At 39.9% G+C, this 24,200-nt stretch overlaps 1 protein-coding gene across 11 annotated transcripts in view; it reads left to right on the forward strand.

Moving 5' to 3' along the window:
* Nucleotides 1–24,200, forward strand: part of CELF4 (CUGBP Elav-like family member 4) — a 692,870-nt gene that overhangs the window by 83,034 nt on the left and 585,636 nt on the right. For all 11 annotated transcript variants that reach the window (XR_011805803.1, XM_072031183.1, XM_072031181.1 and 8 more), the window contains exon 2: nt 6,636–6,718. Coding sequence is in view for 10 of the 11 variants with exons in the window: in XM_072031183.1 (XP_071887284.1) it covers nt 6,636–6,718 (83 nt within the window). In the remaining variant the exon portion in view is untranslated. The remainder of the gene's footprint in view (nt 1–6,635; nt 6,719–24,200) is intronic.

Here is a 24,200-nt window from a genome sequence, read left to right on the forward strand (position 1 = left end):
CCAAAGAAAACAGATGCACCCTCAAGGAGCTGCTATTGAAAAGGTACTCCCTTCGGATGTGTAGAAGCTGAAGACCCTGCTTGCCTGATTTGGATTAGACCTGTCCTGGAATAAGTTTTTCCTCTAGGTTTTGATCAGAAGTTATTTCACAGGCCTTAGAAATGCTTTATGGTAAATGACTCATTGAAACTTCCTATGAGAATCTTTTAAATAGGTGTTCTCATTAAAAAAAATATATATATACTAACACTTAGTCTAGCTTCTCTGCTGTCCGCCTGGACGCTGCTAAATGTAGTTAAGCACTGCTCAATCTGAGCAAGTACTGTTTTGGATTGTCTATATCCATGTCTTATTTTGAAGTAAATTCATTTCAAGTTAGGTAATATTCTGTAAATGCAGTTACATTTTGCATTTCCAGATTTGCACTCCATTTTTTAAATATTGGTTCTTGGGTGTGTATGAGTATGTATTTTGTATGGTTTATATACAGACCCCTATCAGATTACCTACAGTAGGAAAATGACAGCATCATAATAGTTAATGGGATATAACATGTTGAAAAAGAAAATTAGCATTCCACACAGCAGGGCTTTTCGGATGTTAATCTGCCTTGTGATATAATTGACAGGGAAACTAATATCTGGGAAGATTTTTATTCCTATCTTTTTCTCTTAACAGTTAGTGTTCAGTGGTGGTGCAGCAGGGGAGATGAAGAAAAAGTTCTAGCCAAGTGAATGTTCTTTACCAGCAAAGATGTTAACTTTCGTCAGAAGGTAGTTAATCACCAAGAGAAACAGATGAAGAAATTGGATAAAACATTTCTAGTTCCAGAAGTCTTTATTGATTGTGTCCCCCTCAAGAAAATTCAGCTCAATCTTTTAAACCCTCAAGTGATTAAACCTTGGGCAGTCCACTGTAGACAGAGCAAATGAGAACTGCTTCAAAACCAGACGTGTAGGGCTAGGATACTTAGAGAAAAAAGATTTCTTTTTCACTTTGAAATCCTAGCTGGGAGACGTAATCTGAGATGTTGATTTTGAGGCAAGAGTTTTCTTAAGTGTTACCATCCTTCTTTTTGTAAAAGATCTCTGGATCTTGAAGGTAGGAACCATTTTACTTTCAAAGGAAGAGGTCCCTTAAACACAGGCCTAGGGCTTGGAAGAAGCGGGGAAGGATCTCTGGTCCCTCACAGACCTCTGCTACACCTGGGACTATGTGTCCTAAAACTACGGTAAAGAGGGAGTGAAGCATCACTGAGATGCTTGAATCTGTAACCAAGTTACTGTATTTGCAAGTTCCTTGTTCACTTCTATGAGATTGTAGCTGTTAGGTCAGAGCATTAGCACTGGCATGTGGCCTGAGGTATATGCTCTTGCTCTTCCATCTGTATACAGCACAAAGGTCTGGGTTTATGCTCTTGAATTGCAGTTGTGTTCCTGAAGTCAGTAGTGGGTTTCTGGAGAAAAGCCCTTGGCTTGTCTGCCTTAGGGTTTTGGGAAGTCAGGTATTTTAAATATGGTAGGGGAAAAAGGTCTACAGTAGTAGATAACATATGAACTGATTTCTTTTGTTCTTGTGTAAGTGTTAACAGTGGTATTTTGATCACCAGTTCATGTGCTATGCAAGAGTCCCATGAAACTAAATAGGAAGGCTGGCTTTAATAAAACCTCACTCTATTGTCAGTGAGTATCAGTGTTACAAAATTATGATGCTAACCAAGAAAAATGAACAAACAAGAAACAGTATTGTGATGGGTTTAGTGTCTTGTGTCTTGGATGGGGATTTTAGTTTTGTTTGCGTGTAACAGAAGCAGGAATGTAGCATCAGAAGTTATCACCTGTCAGCTGAGTGCAATCACAAATGTTTGTGCACTGGCTTAGATCACTCGAGTCAGCCTTCTCAAAACCTGTCCTAACTGTTGGGAATTATTGCTGATCTAGCCAAGGTTCTGGTCTGAGCCAAGGGCTCTTCTGAGGGAGGCTGTAGATTATGGGTCAAATCATGCACCTAATTTTATGTTGGTGTAGTTTCATAGCTTTGCTGAGTTACATACAAGCTCTCCCTTTGACTGGATTTACACCCCTCAGCTCAGAATCTGCTTTAGCTTTTGACTTTCACACAAAAGTCTTAAAGCACCTAACAAACCTTTTAATTTGCCCACATAATGCCAAAGAGCAAACCTGTGGTATGCTCAGAAAGATTAAGGGCTGGTTCCAAACCCTGTTGAAGTGTCTGAGTACTTTTTGGTAGATCTAGGCTGGTCTTGTAAGGACTTGTTTGGATATGGAGCAAACACCTGAAAGTGGTCATGGCTATACCCTAGGATTCAGATAGTGCTTCTGGATCTAGATACACGGAGAAGGTTTCAGGCATGCTTTGTGTGAGGTTATGGAGGTGTTGTAGGGTCATGAAATGTCACCAAAACACATCAGGCAAAGAAAGGGTCATAAGTCACCAAGTGCCTGGTTCTTTGGTCTAAACAATGCATCAAGATACTTGTGGCTGTCTGCCAGAATAAAGCAAGAAAGGGGGAAAGACCTTAATTTTGGTTATTAATAGATCTGCAGTATGCATCATCTTCATCTCCCACCCTATGTAACACGGATTAAGGTACAGATAATGCATGCAGTTGAGGTAGCTAGGAGGTTGGAAGTGGCAGGTGGAAGCTGTTGGTATGAGTGTGAAACCTCAACGTTAAAAATCTGCACCTGAGAAAGCTGTGCTGTGGTCTTGCATCAGAAGATAGCCTCTCCAGAGGTTTGTTCCTCTTGTGTGCTAGGTGAAAAGAACTTATTGTCATTAATGGTAGGCCTTAGGGTAGCTAGTCTTAAATATCTAAACCTAGGTTAGGTGAATGGTGCTTCTTAGCTGGTCAGAGGTGTTTGTCTGGTTTAAAGCATCTGGTTTAGGGCCAACTACCTCACTGAAGTGATGAGTACTGAGATATCAAGTGCAAAGACTGTGCTTTTGTTTGTCCTAGGATGAGCTGGGTGCTGGTGGAGTGAAACAAATCTTAGTTTCCAGACTTCCGCTGTTTAGCTCAGAATGTGTCTCTGGGCTGCTTTGCCTCCCAGGCTTGTGCAGGATCTTCAGGCTTACTGTGGGGTTGAAGCTGCTGTGTGATCATTATCCATCTGTATTCCATGCAATTATTATTTGTTATTGAACTCCCTGGAGGTAAAATTAAACCAGAGCTTGTATTTTTATTTTTATTTTTTCATTTCAAGCTCCTGTTTTTGTTTTTCCATTCTCTTTAACAACCCTGTTTCCCAGGAGACCACTCAATATGTCCTCATGTTTCCAAGAGACTGCAGTTCAATAGGTTGGGAGTTAATTGCCAGCTGGGAGTTTCCAGATGTTTGTACACTAGCCCAAAGAGGTGTCCACTAGTAGCAAATGAACAGCTGGAAAGACATCCAAACAAAGCATCTTTCAGCTGATTGACATATGTCTGGAAAACTTGGCATGTTTGAGAGAAATAGAATTGAAATTAGGAACAGCTAGGAGCAAGTCCTTCATTATCAATAATTAGTCAATTAGACTTTTTGTTCAGATTCAGATATAATTCTAAAGCACTGCACTTACTCAGTCATTATCACCCATACAAGCAGATGATGGACATAATGCACTGCCTTCACCCTATCTTTCCTTAAAAGATGTGTTCAGGAATATTGATTACACTGGGCTGTTCCACAGGGCTGTCTGGTGCAAAGGATTTGTTACAGAATATGAAACCTTTCACTCTGAAACCAGATTCACATCCAGCCCAAACGGTTGATGGCAAGTGAGCTGTTAAGTACAGTTACTTAAGAGTTTTCTATCCTTTTTATTTTTATTTATATTAATTTATTAATTTATTTTGGCAAAATATGTGGTTCTCTGCACAGTAAAAACTTTCTATGAGGAAAATTGATTGCTCTGAAATTGTTTTCCTATCTGGGGGAAAAAAAAAAAACACAATACACTTTCAACAGTTTGATTTCTCTTCATGAAACCCACTATAGTTGCTTCATATGGTGTTATTTCAAGATTCAGCTGTTTAGGGGGTTGTATTCTGTGGTGTTAACCTAAGTGTTTAGTGCTCTGTTCTTTTACCAATGTCCTCCAGGAAGGAGGACTCCTTTGGAGGAGTTGCATGGATGTGCAGTGAAAGGGACACCCTAGGAAAAATAATGTGTGAAGGAAGTGCTGAAAGTGTAACTGCATTATGCATAACATATCAAGGACAGATCAAGTATTTGGATGTTTGGTTGTGGTGGGTGGGGGGTGGGGGTAGGCAGAAGATCTTTGTCTTAATACATAAGGAACTCATGTGTGAAATCCTGCAATACATCCTGCAAGAGTTATTTATTGCAAGCCAGGTGTTAATGTTTTCGAAAAATACTACTGGATTTCTTCTTTTCAATTTCAAAGTCCTTCTGTCCCAAGCACATGGTTCAGGAAATCAGTTATGTCTGGAAGTTTGGTACTTCTGCCACTTGCACAAACATCATTGGAGAGGACTTGATGGAGGTTGCTCCCTGATGAGAACTTGGCCCCATGTATACCTCCTGGAAAACTTGGAAGGAAACCTGGCCCCTTCAGAGTGAAGCAGCCTTCTGTGTATTCGATCTGAATTGCAGTCACGAGGTGGTAGGAGTTGCAGGACGTTGTTACCCTGAACTGTCGTCACAGCCATCACAATAAGGAGAAAAATATAGCTATCATTATGGGAGCTTTACACTGCATAGTTTATCTCTATAACAGTGCAGTATGATGTGCCTAATTAGACTGTATCAGCTGCTCCACGTCTGCTACTAAAGGGAGACTTTCTTATTGTGTCTAGTCAACAGAGAGCTCTCAGCCTGTGATTTAGCACTGAAATTAAATTTAAGCATAGTTTCCCATTTGATTATCCAGCTATGGGTGACTTAAGGATCCTTTTCAATCCATTACCTCCACTAGCTGTAAACTTTCTTTAACACAGTTTCTTCCCTTTCTGTATCAGATGCAGACTAAAAGCTCATCTGTTTAAAGTTGGAGGGGAATGAACCCAAATAATTCCAATTAGAGGATGCAAACTTGCTGTCATTCAGTCTCCTTCCTTGACTGTCAGTTTCTGCTTCTGGGAGTCTCAGTCGAGACACAATAAATGTGATTGTCTTGAATACACTGAGAAGAACAAGGCCTTTAGAAAGTAATTTAGGGCAAAAAATACCTTTTTTTTTTTTTTTTTTCTTTTTTCTTCTGTTCCAAAGCAGAACAAGTAACTGGTTTGTTGCTTCATTTTGAGGGGAGTGGGGTGACTGTCCCAAGATGACCATCAAGGAAATTACACCTACTCCGTACTCTCTTGTGTGTACCAATCTATTAAAAACAATGTAAAGCAAACAAGTGTATTGTTCTTCGGTAACAGTGTTTAAGGAACCAACCTGAATAAAATGGTGTCTGTTGCATGGACAAAAGTCTCAGTGGTGATCAGAGCTGGAAAGAGTTGAACCTACTGTTTGCTGAACTGTCGCATTGTTTTCATATGTGTGTGGAGAAGGTGAGTGAGTCAAGATAAGACTATGGGAGATGTTTGTTTCCTTAGCAGTCTAGCTGTTCTTGTTTTCCTCTTGGAAGTTGCTCATAGTTTGATGAACATGCTGCCTGAACCTTGAGAGGTTCAGTAGATTCAGAGGTACAATACCTTCTCTTCAAGGATCTGGTGAGGTTGCAGGCACTCTGTAGTAACTCCAGATAAAATGTCCTCTGCATAACAAGCATTTCTTTGCTGCAGGAACTGGCAGGTTTTCAGTATACTGCAGTAGGAATGAATGATCTGATCACATGAGACACATGCATAACTGATATAAGATTGCAATATTGACCAGTTATACAAGAAGAGGTAAATGGAGGTGGGGAGGGAAGGCTAGTTAGGGTTTATTGCTCTGCCCTCCTATGACAGGGCATTAGCCCTTGTAGTTGATAAAACAGCTTTCTGGAAGAAATGGACATATGATTCATTGGGGTATCTCTGAAGTTCTGCTGGTCTGTAAAGCACCATGTATGTTTTGGTTTGAGGCTTTGCTGGGACTGGCTTCCAGCCATTCACAAAGACAGCCCTTGTAGCGGCATGTGCAGGGTTGTGACTTTCTGGCATTAATGCAAACAGGGAGAATACTTGTGGATGAGAGTCAGGCTAAGCAGTATGCATAGTCCTCTGCAGCAGGAAGTCCTAAATCCTTTTATGCCCTTTACTCGGAGTGCTTGGCACAGAAGAGTACTTGGTACAAAAGAAAGGTATGAGACCTTCAGCATGGTATGACAGTAAGGGGCTTGTTCCCAGTGCTGTTGCTAGAGTAGAATTTCATGTCCTACCTTGATGTATGGGTTCTCTTGAGTTCCCAAATCTTGTGCGGTCCTCCGTGTTTGATACTTAAGTGTGTATTCAGACAGAAAAGAACACTCATATCTATGCTGTTGCCTGCTTTTCACAGAGGCTAAGAGGAAGTTCTTCATTAGCAGGTCAGCAGTAAAGAGGCTGGTAAAGAGGTTTTATAGTTGACTTATTGGGAATGGAATGATGGGGAAGTGGTTTGTTCTACATCCCACTTTTAAGCAGATCTTCTCTGAAGCACTGCTCTTACCAAGTGTTTTTCTTTTATTTACAGGCTGTGCCTTCCTAACATACTGCGAAAGGGAGTCTGCTCTAAAGGCCCAGAGTGCACTGCATGAACAGAAGACACTGCCGGGGGTGAGTCCAGCTTGATTTCTTTTCTAAAGATCTAAAATGGATTATACATGGAGTTCCCATCTTGGGTTTGGAAGCGTAATGGCTCCAGGTGCTTGAATGATTCACTATGTGTGTTGTGCTAATAAAATCAGAATACCACAGACCCACCCAAATAGTTTCCATACAGAAAAAAAAAAAATAAATCCTTTTGCTCTTATAAGGAGTTAGGAAAAGAGTAATTAACTGGTTATGGGCTGGATTGTACCAGCTTTACTCCGGTAAGGAAACGTTTTATGCTTATGACTGCTACAGTGAGGTGCTCACTGGTTTCTATGTCTTACTATTTTTCTTCTATGAAGCAAGGTGTGGTACTGAGAAATCAAGAAACAGATCACATTATTGAGTTATCATGGAATGAAAACATATTCCTGATGACAAAATGGTTTGACTCAGTTACTTTAGTATTCAAGCAGCTGTAGCAGATTGGAAAGGCGGTGAGACAAGGAGAAAAGAGGGAGAAGAGACGAACACAAGATAATGAGGAAAATTATTCACATGAGCAAGATCTAAGGTTCAGACAACACAAGCAGAGCTAAAAATAGAATCAGCATTACGTGGGGAAGACCTGCTCTACTGGGATGGGTTTCCAGTTTAGCAGTAACCAAAAGGAGGGAGGGAGATACTGTTTAGATTCAGCTGGAGCACACAGATTAGAAACAGCTGAGTGCTGCACTCCTGTGTTCTGCAAACCAGAATAAGGCTGTCTTCTGAAATCAGTGAAATCTCACTGAAATCACACTGAAGTCAGTGGTCAGGTAATTAAGAGTGGGATCCTAGGGGTCCCAGGTAGCATCTAAATTGAGAGGGAATTGATCCAAAAGTCTCTTGTCTTTACTTGGTGTTGAATGACTGAGTCCCGTTTACCCATAACCTACCTTTCATCAAAACCTGAGATACACCAGTTGCTCTGTTTCTGAAGTGTTGATTCTGCTCTGCTTGTTTCCATCATCCTGGGTCTATTTACCTAACTCTTCGCCACCTTGCCAGTACAGAGATGCCCACACACTTGCTCATCTACATCTATCTTTGCTTTAAAGGCCATACCTTATGTAAATATATACATACTTCATTCCCTAAAAATACATTTCTGTCAGCTGACAACTCCCTCAGAATTATTTTTTTCCAGAAACCCGTTAGCCACAGATTGAAAGTAACTTGGATCTTTTGGAGTATTTAGTTTTTCCTTTATTTATTTATTTATTTATTTTCTGGGGGGGAGGGGAGGTTCTAACAGGTGATGTTTCATTCAGGGGAGAGAATTAAGATCTGGCTGTGCAGAAAGTTATATGTATCTTGAACAGGGATGTTCCAGGTGTTTTACCTGAAATTTTCTGAGCTTGAAGACAGAATGTGTTTATCAAAACCAGAGTTATCTTTGTGACGAATAGGGTGCTGTGTATTTAAAAAGTGTGTATTTAAAGATGGTGAATGTCCAATTGTCTTCACTGACACTGTTTCCCTCATTAGCAGCCAGACCACTCATTTGCCCATGGAGCTTATATTTTTTTTATAAGGTTAGTTTCATCTTGAGGTTGATGGAAATATCTCCAAGAAAACATTGAGACTGAGCCCTTATGTTTAATCAAAAAAAAGTACATTCAGGACTTTTTAGGAAGACTTCTTTACACATCTACATTTCTGAATCCTGCCTTGCATTTTAGGGATTCTAATTCACAAAACTCTTAAAATCAAAACTGTTTTGTACAGTGACAAAATTCAGCCACTTGAATTGAGATCAAGTCTTTCTTCCCACATTATTGTCTGATTCTAATCTACGGGTGAAACATTTTGTTCTTTAGTTGGTCATTTCTACCATTTACAGCCTTTACTGGCCACACAGATTTCAGCAGGCTTTTTAGTTTTTATCCTTTGAGGTTTTTATGCATTTGCATCCGATTAAATAGGGAACAGTGAATCCTCTAAAATAGCAACCTGTTTTTTGAGAGTTCTGAGCACTGACTCCCCTCATCCCTTTCACTTCTAGTTCTGCTCATCTCAGGATTAAACCTTATTTTTCACCAGCAAACCCTCTGCATGCAGTCTTCTGCCAAGTTTCTGAACTCATCTTCTGAATGATGTCACTGTAGTTTATTTAAGGAAACTAGCCTTGTCTCTTGATTAAACTATTATGCCTGGATACTGTTTTATGGTTCCTGTGTGAGTAGCAGAGAATTATTTATGACTTACCTGACTGCGCTTGATAACATGCACCAACAATATCAAGAATAGTTCATCATAAAATAAAAAGCACTTGTAAGGTCAAGGGTCTAAGTCCTCATTCACATGAGTTCACAGATGACACATATATAACACCTTCTCTTGACCCTCTGGAGTCTGTGACACAAACAGCAGTACTGAGAAAGTATAAAAAAATAATTAACAAGGCTGGTATAGGAAGAAAAATAGTACTACAGTGAGCCATTGAATTAAAATTCTTCTTTCCCTTCCATCAGTAAACTGTATTTGTCTTCTCTTGCAACGTTGCTGTTTGTGTTCTTGTGTTCTGAAACAGAGTTTGTTGTTTTAATAATATGTACATGAATGCTAATGTATGGAAATGGTGAGGCATCGGGAGTTTGTGTCCAGATTCAGACACCTTGCCTTTTAGCTATGTATCACTGTTTTTAGTGGAGTGGCTACATGCACATATTTTATAGTAATTACTTTCTGGATGTGCTCTGCAAGATGACAGAAATATGTTTCACATATTTCCATGTTATATGTGGAACATAAAGTCATCTTGTGGAATAATCAAAAGACTTCCAAGCAGGTATGTGTTGATTAATAAAGTCTTTATGGCACTTTGTTTTGGGGCAGCAAGGAATCATGATGGATATTTTGAAGCAACTAGAATGGAATGTAAAGCATAGAATTATTAGTCGAATCTTCTTCCTCGAAATGAATTAGTCTCTTTTGGATAGTTTGAAACTCTTGCCTATAATTGAAGGTTAACACAGGAGGGTGTGTATGTATGTGTAAAGAGCACTTTTGCGAACATCAGACAATCCAAATTAAAGCGTTTACTTGTGATTGTTTATTTTACATATAATAGGGGAGCTGGATGATGAAGTATATTAGTTCTTTAATAATTTATAGAAATGCTTTGATGTTGCAGTAATTACATTAAAGGTCACATATCAAAGGTAATTTGGTTGAGCAGCTGTGATGGTTTCTCAGAAGCAATCAATATTGCTGTCCGTGGTGCTGATTTCACCAAGGGGACCGCCAGATTAAAGGAGGCTTATTACCAGCCAGACAGGCACGAGGGAAATCAAGAACAGATTGGAGAGATGCACAATTCTCTTTCCCCACCTATAATTAACACTGTTCACCATAATCTGTGCTAATCCTTCATAGTGGGAAACCACTTTTTTTTTTTTTTTTCCTTTTTTCCCCCCAAAATCATAAAAAGCAAATTAGGCAAGGAAGAATAATTTGGGGGAAAGGGAAAGAGGTAGTAGAGAAAGTAAAAGTTGATTCACCCCTGGGATTTCTGATACTGAGATATCCCTCCATGATAAAATTCAGCATCAAAAACACAGCCCATAGTGTTAGGGAAAGCATGGGCTAGGGGTGGGGAGAGTGATCTAGACAACAACAGTGCAGGGGATGGAAGAATTATCTGCCTGCAGATTTGGTATAATATTATCTATTTGCCCCACAAAGCTCCACAGGAAATGAAATCAGGGAAATAAAATTATGTTTTAAGTGTAGTCATTTTGATTACAAATTATAGTGAAGGCAACTTTTTCTCCCCTTTTTTTCTTTCTGAAGCGAATGGCAGAGGATAATGCTGAGAAATGTAATTATGCTATCAAGATCTACTTTTATTTATAGCACAAATAAACTGAGCTCATGTATGATAAGCACAGCGGCATTTTTTTCCTCTGGTTCTTTGTGGTTCTCTGAGGCACTGAGAGTGAATAGTCCATGTATACTTGGTTGGAGGCACTGTCTCTTTGCATAATGTTAAAATCTTTCTGTAGGAATTGCAAAGAATAATTATGAAATTAAGTAGCTAAGAAACTGTTAACCTCAGCGACCCAAAGGGTTTATTCAGGTTGGGAAATAGGCTGGGTTTTTGTAGTGTATCTATTCCTCCTGAGGTGGAGAGAAGTACTACAGGTATACTAAATTTCTCAGTCAAAGCATCATTAGTTTTCTTTTGAATGGTTCTTTTATTCTGTCTATTCTGCCATCCAGGAAAAAAAAAAAAAAAAAAGTTTTTCTTCACTTATCATTGTTCTCTTAAAAATAAATTCACACCCTCAACATTAGAAGACAGGTGAGTTCATGACACTTATTAAACACAGATTTAAAATAACTTGGAAATTGAACACAAACTTCAAAATAATTTTGGGGTCAATATGTTGTTGGTATTGGCTTGGTATTTTCTTAAATTTTTATATATGATGTATGTGTGGAAAGACCTCAAGAATGGAGGGGGGGAGGAGGAGGGAATCTTGCAAATCTAGCTCTTGAATCCTTTTAATGAGGCTTAAAATGAGATGTAAGTGTCATAGTGTCATGTGGACTTCATAAGTTCTGCACATATAGCAGGAATTTCACTGGTTGAGTAGAATTTGCTATAATTTTAATCTGTCTTTTTTAATGTTTCAAAGCTTTTTCCAAAAGCTTGTTAGAAAACCATTAAGCCACATATCACTCTGCACAATGTTATGCCAAAAATGGTATTATATTCCTGCACCTTCCTATTTCTAAAGTTTTCTCTACCAATGTAAATTGCAATTTGGTCAGCAGTGGCAGGCTGGATGGGTTCCATTGATTAAAGTAGCCTGCTGAACACACAGCCTGCTCACCATGCCCTTTAGATTTTGAAAGAAAACACATCTAATTGTTCCCCTGGGAGAAACATGTCTATTTTCTGAAGTTAAAAATGAAGATGAAAAGGAATAAAAACAGATTTGAGGTAAGAGACTTGCGAAAAACAGTCCTATAGAAATACTTCGGTACTCTAAAATCTGTGGATGTCAATGTCATGGTTAAAAAGATTTTTTTTTCCCCTCATTTCCTTCTTCTGACTGACCAGGCAATGATTTTTGGATCTTGTTCTGGGAAGGGGAGTGGGCAAGAGATAGAGGAAACCATATGCACTTGCCATTTGCTAAAAACTCCTTTAGTTTGACAGTGCTATTCTGTTCACCAGATGAGATGAAACACCTGGGTCCTATCTGCTTGGTAAACATTAAAGTTCCATTTCACTAGTTAAAGATTGGCTTCTGTATCCCAACACAGCAGCCTCTAGAATACAAAGCAAACTCTCTGCTGCCCCCTCCAAAGAGCACTGGAGGGAAAGAATGCAGAGTAAGCCATGTAGCAGAACCAGGATACTGGATGTGTACTGGTGTCTCAGCTGAGACTGGTGTATTCATCACACTCTTGGTGGCTAACCAAGCTTAACCTGAGATAACCCCAAATGGGAACCAGACTTTTCAGTTATTTGAATCTTGGTGGCACTTGAAGAATGGTGTACAAAAAAAATTAAAGGTAGTATTGTCTTTCTATTTTGATACCTTCTGTCTCTCAAAGGATGACTTCCAAGTTATTCAACAAAAGCTTTTGCTGGACCTTCATTTGCTTTATGTGTTATTCAATAACAACTTTTTTCTCTGACATGTCTGCCATAGGAGGATCAATCTAATTTTATGTACAACTGTAAAGATGAATGATAAGTAGAAAGGATTCAGGCAAGTACAAGCTGAATAAATTATAAAGGGCAAATGATGACAGGACTGGGGGTCCCAAGAGGCAGTGATATGATAACAGAAACTAAAGACGAATTTATGATGGATGTAGTTAGCATGTACTGAGGCTGTTAATTCTTCAGGGTAGTTTTACAACTTCTTGTGATTGGAGCAATCAAAGTATTTCATTTTAAAGAGATGCTGTATATTTTCACTTGTCTGTTCTGCATTTTTGTATGTATGGCCTCATTTATATGCATAGCAGTAAACTCCCATAGGCTAGTCAAGCTTACCTTCCATCAAAGGGTTCCTATTCTCCAAACCATAATGCCACTGTTTATGCATAAATAAATAGATAATGTGTAACGATTTGAGGGCAAACCTGGTTCTCAGTTTAAAAAAAATAAGAAAGTTTCCATTTTCTTAACACACAGCAATCAAAACAGTTCAGATCCTGCAAGCAGCTGAGCAACTTCAGCTACCTTCAAAGCCAAGCCTAGGGATTGAGTTAGCTCACAGATCCCTGATGAAAAATTGTATCTAACAAGTTTCAGGTAGGTCAAATTTTGGGCTTAAGCTACTTTAAGAGCAGCTGATGCAGCATCATAAAGTTAGAAGCAAATCTGATCTCAGAGCAGTTCTTGATTGCATTTCATTCATACTCTTATTTCTATCTCTTGTTCCTTATTATTAAGGATATTTGCATGAAAATGATCTTTTTTTCCTTCCTCTGAAGGGTTGTCTCTTGTCTGTGAGTAATGCTTACTCTGGCCTACATTTGTGAATGCCATGGGTTTGATTCTGACTTCATTTACACAAGTGTAAATCAGCAGTGATCTGATTGAGGTCAAGGGATTTATATGGCGTAGGAAAGAGCAGAGTCAGCTATATTTGTCACTGCTGAAATGACATCATCGTGAACCAGTACCGTAGTTCTAAATGGGGAAACAAATTTCTACCAAGAATCTTTGCATTTGAATATCCGAATTCTCAAAACACTGAGCATCCCTGACACCTGCTGGGCCATTTAGTTGCTCTCATGGGTTTTTACCAGAGAGAGGTCCCAGCTCCAAGCTGTAGGAGTTAGATCATCAGTGTCTTGATGTTTCAGTTGTGTTTGCCAATAATTACTAATGAACCTTAAATAGTAGGGTTTCCAGTACGGTCGTGCTGATTAAGGAGGTAGTAGATACACCCAGGAATAACTTCCAAGCACTAGACCTTCACTTATACTTACATGTCTTCAGTCAGAGAGAGTGGAAGAGAAAAACAGGTGCTGTTAAAGACTGTTAACTTTTTGTCTGTACAGTCACAGGAATGGCAGTGTGAAATACTGCATAATGCTGCAGTAAAGCATTTCAGTGAAGGTGCTTCAGAGTTGCATGCTTTGGACTCTCACTGGTGGCTGTCTGCATACACTATAGGTTTAATAGTGGTAGCTGTACTACCCATAGCTTACTTTGTAAACTGTCTGTTCTGTGTTTCTTCATGCAACATGTATGTGTCTTCAAACCCTTCCGATACTCAGTGAAACAAGGGTAATTTTCTTCAAAAATAAAACAGCAAAATAAAAGGAGGTTAAAGACCAGAAATAGGAGTCATGGATCAAGTTTGCATTATCTGTCACCAAAATTATCATTGAAACAAAAGTGTTTTACTCTGGTTTAATTCATCTTCCCTCTATAGTAGGAATGAGAACACTATAGCACAGACTTCAATGCTGTGGAGCAGCTACACGCCCTGACTAATTTCTGGGGCAGTTACACAATAAGGACTTGGATCTTGGTTGAAACACTTGTTGTTAGTGCTACCCATGGTAACTAGGTTAGGAACATCTAGGCATGTAGTAGTACATCTAGGCATGTAGTATGTACTTCGAGTTGTTTTGGAGACACTTCAGAACTTAACACAAACACAGCCAGAAAGCTGCATATCCTGTGTTAAATAATGCAAGTGCATCGTTAAGCCTAAAATTGTGCTTAATGTTTGGAAGACATTTTTAAAAGAATTAGCTGAGCTGCAATCTTCCTGGGAGTGGCAGAGGCTGCCCCATTTTTCTGCATGTGGCTGGCTTTTGATGGGACTTGACATAACATAACCCACTTAGCTTCTGTGCTTCCCTCATGCTGGGCTCTGCCTCTGGTGAGGAATGTGGCCGTCGGGCTGCACGATGGCCTCGGCAGTTATCTGAGGGGACTTGGTCCCGAGCAGCTGCAGAGAGAACTGTGCAGTGGCACTGCATGTATGAGTTGCTGCACTTGGCAGGTTCCCAGCAATGTCAAATTGTTCTGATGAGTTTCTGTAAGTACAAGGACAAAATTAAGCCTAACCTATTCTTTCAAATGAGAAATGTGCATTTCTCATTTTTCTCTTTAATGGGAACTTCTTACATCTTGTTTCCCATACTTTTCTATCCTCTTTCTACCACATCACCCCTTAAAAAAATATATATATATTGTCTCATTAAAATACAACTCCTTTAAAAAACATACACCTTCAAATTCCTTAGAGTTCTGTACTAAATTTTGACCTTGAGATGCACACACTTCCAGATCTAAGTGAACTCTGGTGCTCTAATGCACTTATTCCCTTCTTTTCCCTGTAGGTATGGGAAGTTACAACCCTCAGAGCCTCTGCTGCATATTTTCTTTGGCTTGTTGAGGGAAAAAAACTGTTTTGATCACTGTCTTTGTGGGCAGATTTTGGCAGAGCAAGTCTTGTTCGGCTATAACTAATATTCATTCTAAGCTCAGGTTGTTTCTTTAAACAGATGGAGTGAATTTGTTGTTTTCCTGTTGTGTGAATGGCTCAGTCATTTCTTTGCTACTATAGGGACTTTACGTAGTAAATATGTAACTTATAAGGCATACGGGCATGTGCTTCTGATTTGGTTTATAGCTTTGATCAATGGAATAGCACTTTGTATCCAGGGTGACAAAATTGGAGTCGTATTTTCTGGGCCTTTTTATTTATGGCTGGCTTACAATCAGCCCCACTGTCAAGATCTTCCTTGATAAACATATGAGAGGCTGCATGTCTTCTGTGCTACTTAGCAGTGTCCTTTCTCAATAAAGTCATGCTAGTACCTCGTGTCTTGCCAAACAGTATTGTCTCCTTCTCTACTCCATCCCATCTCGCTCTGCATGTTTGTCCTTGCTGTCTCTTATCTCCTTTGTAGATTTGCTGGAAACATTACCCTGTGTTCACATAGTGCCTGCCTTGTGAAATGAGTTGAGATTAGAGCCGCTAAGGCAGAACACGTTGCTTCCCAACTACTTTTGTTTGGGAGATCATGTAATTTTTCCTGAAAAGGGGAGACACTTAAGTAACTGATCCTTTTCTCATTTTGTGATGCTGCATGTATATACATCTGGCTTGTAAATTTGATGTTTTTTGAAATAGAGGCTCAGTACATATATGCTTGTCAGTGTACGCTCACATTGCCCAAGAGAAGAAAAAGCAGTCAGAGTGGTTTGCTTCTGTTCATCCACAGAACAACTGGGGATCAATTTTTTCTGTGCCTGATCCTGTACAGGGGAGGGGAGGTGGTGGTGGGGAAGCCTTGCAGGCTATCTATTTTTGTAGCAGCAACCTGCAATGGCATCTTCATTGCTTGATGTTGCTGTATTTTCACCTGGGAGGGGAGAAGCAGAGATGCTCCAGGAGAAGCTGGGTACAGCATGTCACCGGCATCCAGAAGTCAGGCAGCTGTTGAGGGAAGCCTAGGGAAATGTGTCTGTGGATTCAGTACGGTTTTTAGAAGCTGTATTGCAGGCTGTACAAATGTGAGTGAGTGAAACAGATGTGACACCCTTCAAAGAGAATGTCTCAGGTGCCAGTGGAGGTCTCAAATTTATCTATATTGCTGTGTTTCTCTTTTATTTTTATTCTATTAAGCCTCAAACCTTTTCCATCAGCACTCTAAGCTCAAGATGCCATAGCACAGTGGTAATGCTTCTAAAGTGAGCCTGTCCAAACTAATTTCATTGTCCTTGTTGAGTGAAGTGCAACAATTAAGAAGACAGCACAAACGGGTCCAGATAAATTGGGTATTTACAATTATTTCAGTTTGGATAATCTAATGTGATGTTCATTGTGCAGCTAAGAAATGTGCTTCTCAGTGAGGGGAACTCGTATTCTATTCTCTCTCTTGATGGGTGTAAATTCAGAGTAGCATCATGGACTCTAGTGGAATTTAAGCTACTTTACATCAGTGCAGCTCAAATGAGGATCTGATCCTCTTTCTTTAGGTGCCCTGCAAAGTTGCCTCCCTTTAGCTGTGCTTGCATTTTAGAGATATAGCCAGGGGAGCTGGAAGGTCATTTTTTTCTTTCCTGGGCCAGGGCTGTGTTGTTAAACTCCTTCACTTTGGGGAATCCAGCTTTCTTTGAGCACTTCTTTGCACAGCCGCTCTGACTGACAACTCAAGTTACTCTCCAGATCTGGCATTGCTGCTGACTTTCTGGATGGCATTGCAATCACATCTCCTCATTACCAATGCCTTGCTTTCTTGGTATTAGCACTGTGGGGTTGTATTCTGGCTTTCCACCAATTCTGGCTGAAAACTCCTAGCAATCCCAGTTGAATGGCAGGGTATTTATATCACTCAAAGGCAGATCCCTGCTACTTTCTGCTTCATTTCTTTGCAGGATGTGTTGATTCTCCATTCCTTCTCCTGGTCCATCCAGTCCCTGCTCCTGCCTGCCCATAACCAACATGCTGTGTTGCTGGGCGATCTTCACCAACTTAATCACATTTGGGCCCAGTGTTTTTCCTGCAGACCCTGGAGTGTGCGGTACTTAGGCCTTGGTTATTAGTTTACACAATAAATGAAGCCCATTAGAAGAGGATAATCAGGGCTTGGAGAAGGCCACCTCACTCGTTATCTGAGGAGGGTATGTTAAGCCTCTGTAGTTATTAATCATACTTTCCCATGCAGATAGCTGAAGATTAAAAATCACATTTATCCTCTTTGTTTTTTTTTTTTTTTTGTGTGTGTGTGTGTGCGCTGATGTGCAAACGCTCTTTATTATCACTGTTATGATAATTCACAGCCCATCCAGTCAGCCAGGAATGCTCCTGAGATGTTGCTTGAAGTCTTACACCTGTCCATGGTGGCTTGGCGATACAGATCAGAGCCACTGGAGGTCTCTCCATTTATATGCCGGAAAACATCCTTGAGAGTCCTAGAAAGTCTCAGCTAGCTGTTATTGAATTGCAGTATCTTGTCCAGAGGCCAAGAGAGTTCTGAACAGAAGCCGACACTATTACAAGCGCCAAGTTTAACAGCAGCCCTCTTGATGTCACTTGCTTTGCCTTTTAATACCAGCTCTAACCTTGAACTTGGACTAAGAGGATGTGCAACCTTGTAGCTTTTTGAAACCAAGCCTAAACACCCTTTTAATCAAAGTGAGTGACCCTTTTTCCCTTTCTTCATTTAAAGCACTTAAATCAACAAGGATAAAATCAGCTTTGTACCAGGTGGACTTGAGTGTTTATAATTTTCTTAAAGTATTTATTTCATCAGAGAATTGTCTTAGTTCAACTTTCTTTCCCTAGAAACAGCTCTTTTCTCTCTCGCTCTCTCTTTTTTTTTTTTTCCCTCTCCTGGCAGCTACAAAATAACATGTTCATCAAAAGCCAGGTGCTTGCGGAAGGTGGTTGGAGTTTTCTCCCTAGAAAGACTTTAGTTGTGGAACATTTACTTCACTGCAATTGTTTAAAGCAACAGTTAACAACTAATTTGAGCATAATGACTGGACAACCATCCAATGGCAGATCATATCAGGGTATAACTATTTGCACGCCCATTCCTTTTATGTCCTCTGTCAGCCTTACAGAAGCTGCATTCTAGTTTTCTTCATGTTGCACTTAATACCGCTTTTCTTTAAGCAGGTTTAGCTTGTAAGGTAGGAGCCCAAGTCAGTGAGATACAGAAATCCTACAGCAGTAAGTCCATAGTAACCATCATGCAAACTTAATCATCAGTTTATCCGCTTGGTAAAACCTGGATTCGCTCCATCCAACCTGAAATGTGAGTCACCAAACATCAGTCTGTCCATCCTAAGATTACTTTTCTACTGTGTGAGGAAAGTCATGTGTCCAGAATGAACAGTTCATACCATTTCTTTTACTGAAGGGAACTCATAACTTTGACTTCTTCTGGAGAAGCCTTAAGAGCAGGTATGTGTTTCCCTCACTTGCAATGATGATATTTATATGGGATGCTTAAGCTTCCCAAATGGTGTATTTAGCTACTCAATCTGCATATCCAATGGAGACCAGCATTTCTGTCTTTACATGGAATCCAGGTGACACTGGTCTGTATCACCTAGGCTCCTTTTATGATTAGGCTTCTTTTTATTTTGTCTTAATCCCTGATACTGTTCTTGGTAAGGCCTACTGAGTCTTGGGCATTGTATTCAATCTTTTTAAATTGAATTATTTTCTCTAGAATTAATTCAAACCCCTTCAGTCTGTGAAAGCATGGTAGTTTGGATCAAGTATTTGAGACTGATTTCTTTGACATATGTTAGGGAATTCTTGTTGAAATGAGAGGTCCAGAAAAACAGAAATAACCCACCTTTGCCTTGGTATCTAATTAAATGGAGCTAATTAAGCTTTCCCCACTGTCACCTCTTTGACTACTAGACATTTGGTTTTCCAGAGTAAGATTTTTCCTTTCATACGCGTTTGTGTTTGAGTTACAGTACTTAGCACTGACAGCCCCTGTTTTTGATTACAGTGTCCTAGACATTCCTGTGATGCTGACAAAGGATGATAACTTGGAAGTGAAAAGCTTTCTTCCAATATAAGGCGAAAGCTCAGGATGACTCTTGCCTTTCAGAAAAGGGTTTTCTCTTTCTTCTTTCTTGTGATTGACCTGAAAATAAATAAGGGAAGAGTGGCATCCTTACTATTACTTAAAAAAAAAAAAAAAAAAAAAAAAAAAAAAAGTGAGTTAAAAAAAAAAGAGGAGAAATTCTTATACTCATGCTGTACTTGTCCATACTGTATTTGACATCTGTAATAAAATTTGGGTCAGATACACCTTTCAATAAAAAGAGGCATCTTGCAAACAGCCCCACACTTGTATTAGGGTCATGCCAAGAATAATAGAGACCATTGTCACTGCACAGAGCCCCTGTGTTGTATTAAGTATTCCTCACTCTCTTCTCTGCTTTTCTGTAAGACATAATACAAGATGCCTATCATGTCCCACCACATCTCACCAAAGGGCACAAAAGATGCTGATTAGCAAGGCTCCTCAAAGTTATTCTAATGCCTCTGAGCCCAGGAAAAGGTTGGAGCCTTTGCATTGTCTTGCTTGATCAGGTGTCCTCTACCCCTGCCTAGGTGAGAACTTCAGGAGGGAAGAAGACCTTTTGTCAAGAGGGATTTATTTTTTTCTTGATATTACTATTACTTCTTGGGTAGGATGAATGGATGAATGTTTTGTGACAAGACAGTGTCCTGAGGAGAGGTGAGGGAATGAAATAGTGGCATGTGGAAGAGATGATCTTAGGTAACCCCCTTTCAGTGTAGTCTGCCCAGTGCCTCTCATACTGCTCACTGGTGCACAACCATTAGTCACGCGTGCAGGAAAGGTCTTATCTGTATTATCTTAGCACCGAGGGTGATGTCCTTCTGTAGCTGTACAGTGCCCACCCATACTGGAAATGTTCATGTGATATCACATCAGCACCAAGCTGTTCACATTTAGGGGTGGCTCTAGGCCTTGACTGCCTCACACATCTTGCCCTGCCAATTCTTGATCGGTGTCTCAGAAGTCCTGATCTGGCTCCTCTTCTGAATATCAACCTCTGTTTCTAGTCCTCAAGAATGCTTTTAACATCGAGCTTCAGTCAAGCCTCATTCACTTGTGGTAAGAACTGCAAAAAAAGGAGACCACTGAATTTCATTTGTGTCAAACTCCTTGCAGCTAGCCTATGCTAGTGAAGGGCTTATTTACCTCAAACTTCATGCCCAGAGCTGCCCTGAGATGCCTTCACTGAATCTCTCCTTTTATTGAATGGCATTTTCTGGCGTAGATGGTGAAATGTAGTTTTCTCCAGGCGTGTGCCGCCTGTTCTCCTCTGTCCAAGGCCTGGTTGTGCTTGACGAACACGTCAAGAACTGTCATCTATTTGGCACTGTATACCTGCACTTCGTTTTTTCCCCTTCTTTTTCCACAGCCTACTGACATCCTTTGCTGTATTTGAGGGGGTTAGTGTAGATCAAAGTCCTCCCAGGATCAAAAAACATTCTGTGTGCAATCCTTACGGTTACAAACAAGGTCTTTCACTGTCAAACATGTTTCAGTGCATTTTCAGCAGCCTATCAGCCTTGTTTCAGTTGTAGCTTTTGATTTCACAGGGAAACTCTTTTCTGCCCTTCTTCCAAATTCATTAGGAGGGAAAAAAGACTTAGTTTGGCTGGGTGAACAAATGAGGAACAGCTTTCTTGAGACTTTGGAGAAAGATTTAATGTAACTGCTGGGGGTTTAGTTGGCTGTGCCAAGTAGAAGATGGAGAACTTCAGTGGGGGACAGATGTGTCTAATGCAAAAAGGAAGACAGGTTTCAAAAAGTTGCCTGTGTTATATTATTCTATTATTCTTTTTTTTTTCTTCTTTTCTTTTCTTTTTTTTTTTTTTTTTTCCAGTATGTATGTTCCTTCCCTGTAAGATTCTTGCTCTTAAAATTACTGTTCAATATCACCTCTGGTGTTTGAAGAGTTAGGTGGGCCTGCAATATATTCTGGAAGTTGGATAAATGGCCTTCAATAAAGGATACTAATTACTATGGGCAACTATTTCTTGCGAGTCTTTTCTTTCTACAGCTTCAAGCATGCCTTTGAAGGAGATGCATTGAAAGTATAAGTATTAATGAACAGTCTTCTGACTAGCTTGGATCTTTTGTATTATACCTCTTGGGGCTTCTGAAAAGCTTTCTGTGACATAGGCACGGAAAACTGAATGCAAATAATATTTTTTCAAATCCATTAGTAGAGGTTCCTATTAGCTTTCAGCACTATGAAATCACTTCCATTGCCAAACAATTTTTTTTTTTCTAGAATATGTGATAATCCTTTGTTATTTTCAAACAACAATTCTGTTTAGACTTTGGGGAAAAAAAGTCAGATTCTTTGCCACTTCCTACTCTGTCAGAAACATACAAAAGTAGGGAGTATAAATAAGTGATACCCCTTTCTATGCCACGCTAATGCAGGGAACAGCATACTTTTTGCTGAGGCAAATAATCCTGGTACCCCATAATTCACATCCAATTACTAAAAGTCAGTCATTATAAACCTCTTTAAGTTTAGGTCTGTAACTCTTTAACTCATTGTGTTTCTGGGTTTGGTAGTGTTCTAGTTCACCCTGATACAAGTGATGCAAAGAAACACTGAAACACTCGCTGATGCGTGGCATGCAGATGAAACATTGCTTTCAGGAAGAAAATTAGAAATCCTCCCTTGATGCCCACTTCATCAGGGTCTGTTTATTTGCCTTAAGAGTCTGTTTCATTCCTAGATGGTTTTTCTTCTCTAATTTTGAGCATCCACACTTCTGAGGGTACAAGTAGTTGGCACATGGCTCCTCCAGAAGATGGGGAAAAATATGGATGAGGTACTCTAAACTACTTCTTGTCAGGAAGAAGGAGACACAAACCCATTTCAAACTGTGCTTAATTCTGAGGGGTTCATACACATACTAGCTTGCCTCAGCAGCCTGTCTTGAGGAGTGCATGCACAGTAAATAACTCAATTTCCCTGCTGCATAAAGTGTATTTTCTGTCTTGTCTGAAGCAAGGAGGTGCTAGGCCTCCTCTGTAGAGTTCTCTTAATTTGGATGAGGTATTCAGGAGACAAAGTTTTCAATCAGCACATACACAAGAGAATGCCTTTCTTTTTGACAGTTGGTTCCTTAATTCTTTCATCTTGCGCTTTGCAAACTAAACCATCCTAGTGTCTAACTAAATAATTGTGAGTCCATTTTCATGACTAAATGATCAGTCTTCTTTTCAAAGCATGAAATGGTTACATGAAATAAATAGTAGCTTGTACTTAATGAAAATTATATGAGGAGATGTGTAATACTTGGGAGGCATGGTGTAATTAGATGGGAGCTGTGGTAAGTTTAGCTTAATTTTAACAAATTTGAGATCCATTGTGTGGATGACTGTCCACCTCTTGGTCAACCTCTCAGTCACAATCACCTTGCCTATTATTAAAGAAATAGTCAACAGAAAATCTAGGAAATCAATTTTATGGGAAATATGAAAGCTGATATTGCTAAATAGTTAAAACCTGGCATTTTTAGAAAGGGATGCATTTAAAGGTTAGCAGAGGTTATTTCTCTAAGAAAATGAGTATTATAGAAACCTTGTTCAAATGTATGCTGAAAGAATTATGTATATAAGCTTTATTTAAACGAAAATGCTTCTTGCAATTCTGATGAAGATTTATGCTTATGATAAATACACTAAGATTAATAAGTGATGTAAAAAAAGAATACCATCACAGAAACGGAAAGCATCAAAAAGGACCAAACCCCCCTTTCCCTGGGAAAAGGGAGGACTCTGACAGGAAGAGATTGGTGAATCCCTGCTATGTGGAGCTCTTCAGATTATGCCTTAGGCAGCAGAGTTCTCACAGGGCTGCCACAAGAAGCCCTGATGACTTTCCACCATGTGCTTATTCATCACCACAGGCAGATCTTTTCACTGGGCAGACCTAAAACTTTTCTGCACAGATGAGGTTGCTGAGGCATCTTTCTCACTAGCTGATGAAGCCCAGGATCCAGGCTGGATGTACTGTTTCATAATGTTTGCACTGGTCCCTGAGATTTTGGTGTGGGCTCCAGGCAATTTAGGGCTGAGACTGGTCTGGTAGCAAACCAGTTTTGTGTACGGTTGCAGTGGTGTGAGGGTCCACTTCTCTCTGGAGTGGGAAGGGAGCTCCATGAGCATGTTGGAGCCTGAGATCTACTACTGCATGATGATGCATCCAATAGCATATGGGCTGTGTGTACATGTAGCGTATCTGCTTGATGCTGACTCACTGGTGCCTCCGCAACCACCGCTCACGTGTGCAGGAGAGGTTGTTCCTCCTTGCGGCTGAGTCCCACGGCTGGCTGATGTCATCCTGGGAGTCTGTAGTAATAAGCAGTTGTATTAAAAAAAATAATAATAATCACAAAAAACAAATGGGGGCTTTCGGAAATAGGCATTAAAACAGGGTTTTAACCTCCTTGTGGAGGTGAAGACAATGAAAAGGCTCTTCAGACTTTGTTGCTGTTTTTAATATTTGTGGGTTAGTCAATAGAAGTGACTCATTTTTGTGCGGAGAACTCTGCTGGGGGGAGGGAAGAAGTTGATCAGGTTTTCTGGCAGTGTGTAGAAATGCAGTGATGATTTTATACAAAGCTGGTGGGTAGATCCTTCTTAAATATGCATTCAGCAGCTGTTTTGTTCTTCTCCCATTGGAATCAGACGAAGAACTTCATCAGGATTCCTTGGAAGTAGATGCAAGAGAATGGTGTGATCATGTCTTCTGTGTGAGCTATCTGTAGTGTCCGTCCCCACTACAGGTTGAAGGAAAAGAGAGACAAGGCTTAGCAGGTTTTCTACAATTTTGCAAATGATAGCGTGCTCTCATTTCCAAGGAAACTAGTTTTCTTTATACTGAGAAGCTGGTGGGAGTCGTGCAGTGGGTAGGTGAATACGTTTCTCAGAT

This window comes from Anas platyrhynchos, chromosome Z (genome assembly GCF_047663525.1).
Source record: "Anas platyrhynchos isolate ZD024472 breed Pekin duck chromosome Z, IASCAAS_PekinDuck_T2T, whole genome shotgun sequence".
NCBI lineage: Eukaryota > Metazoa > Chordata > Aves > Anseriformes > Anatidae > Anas > Anas platyrhynchos.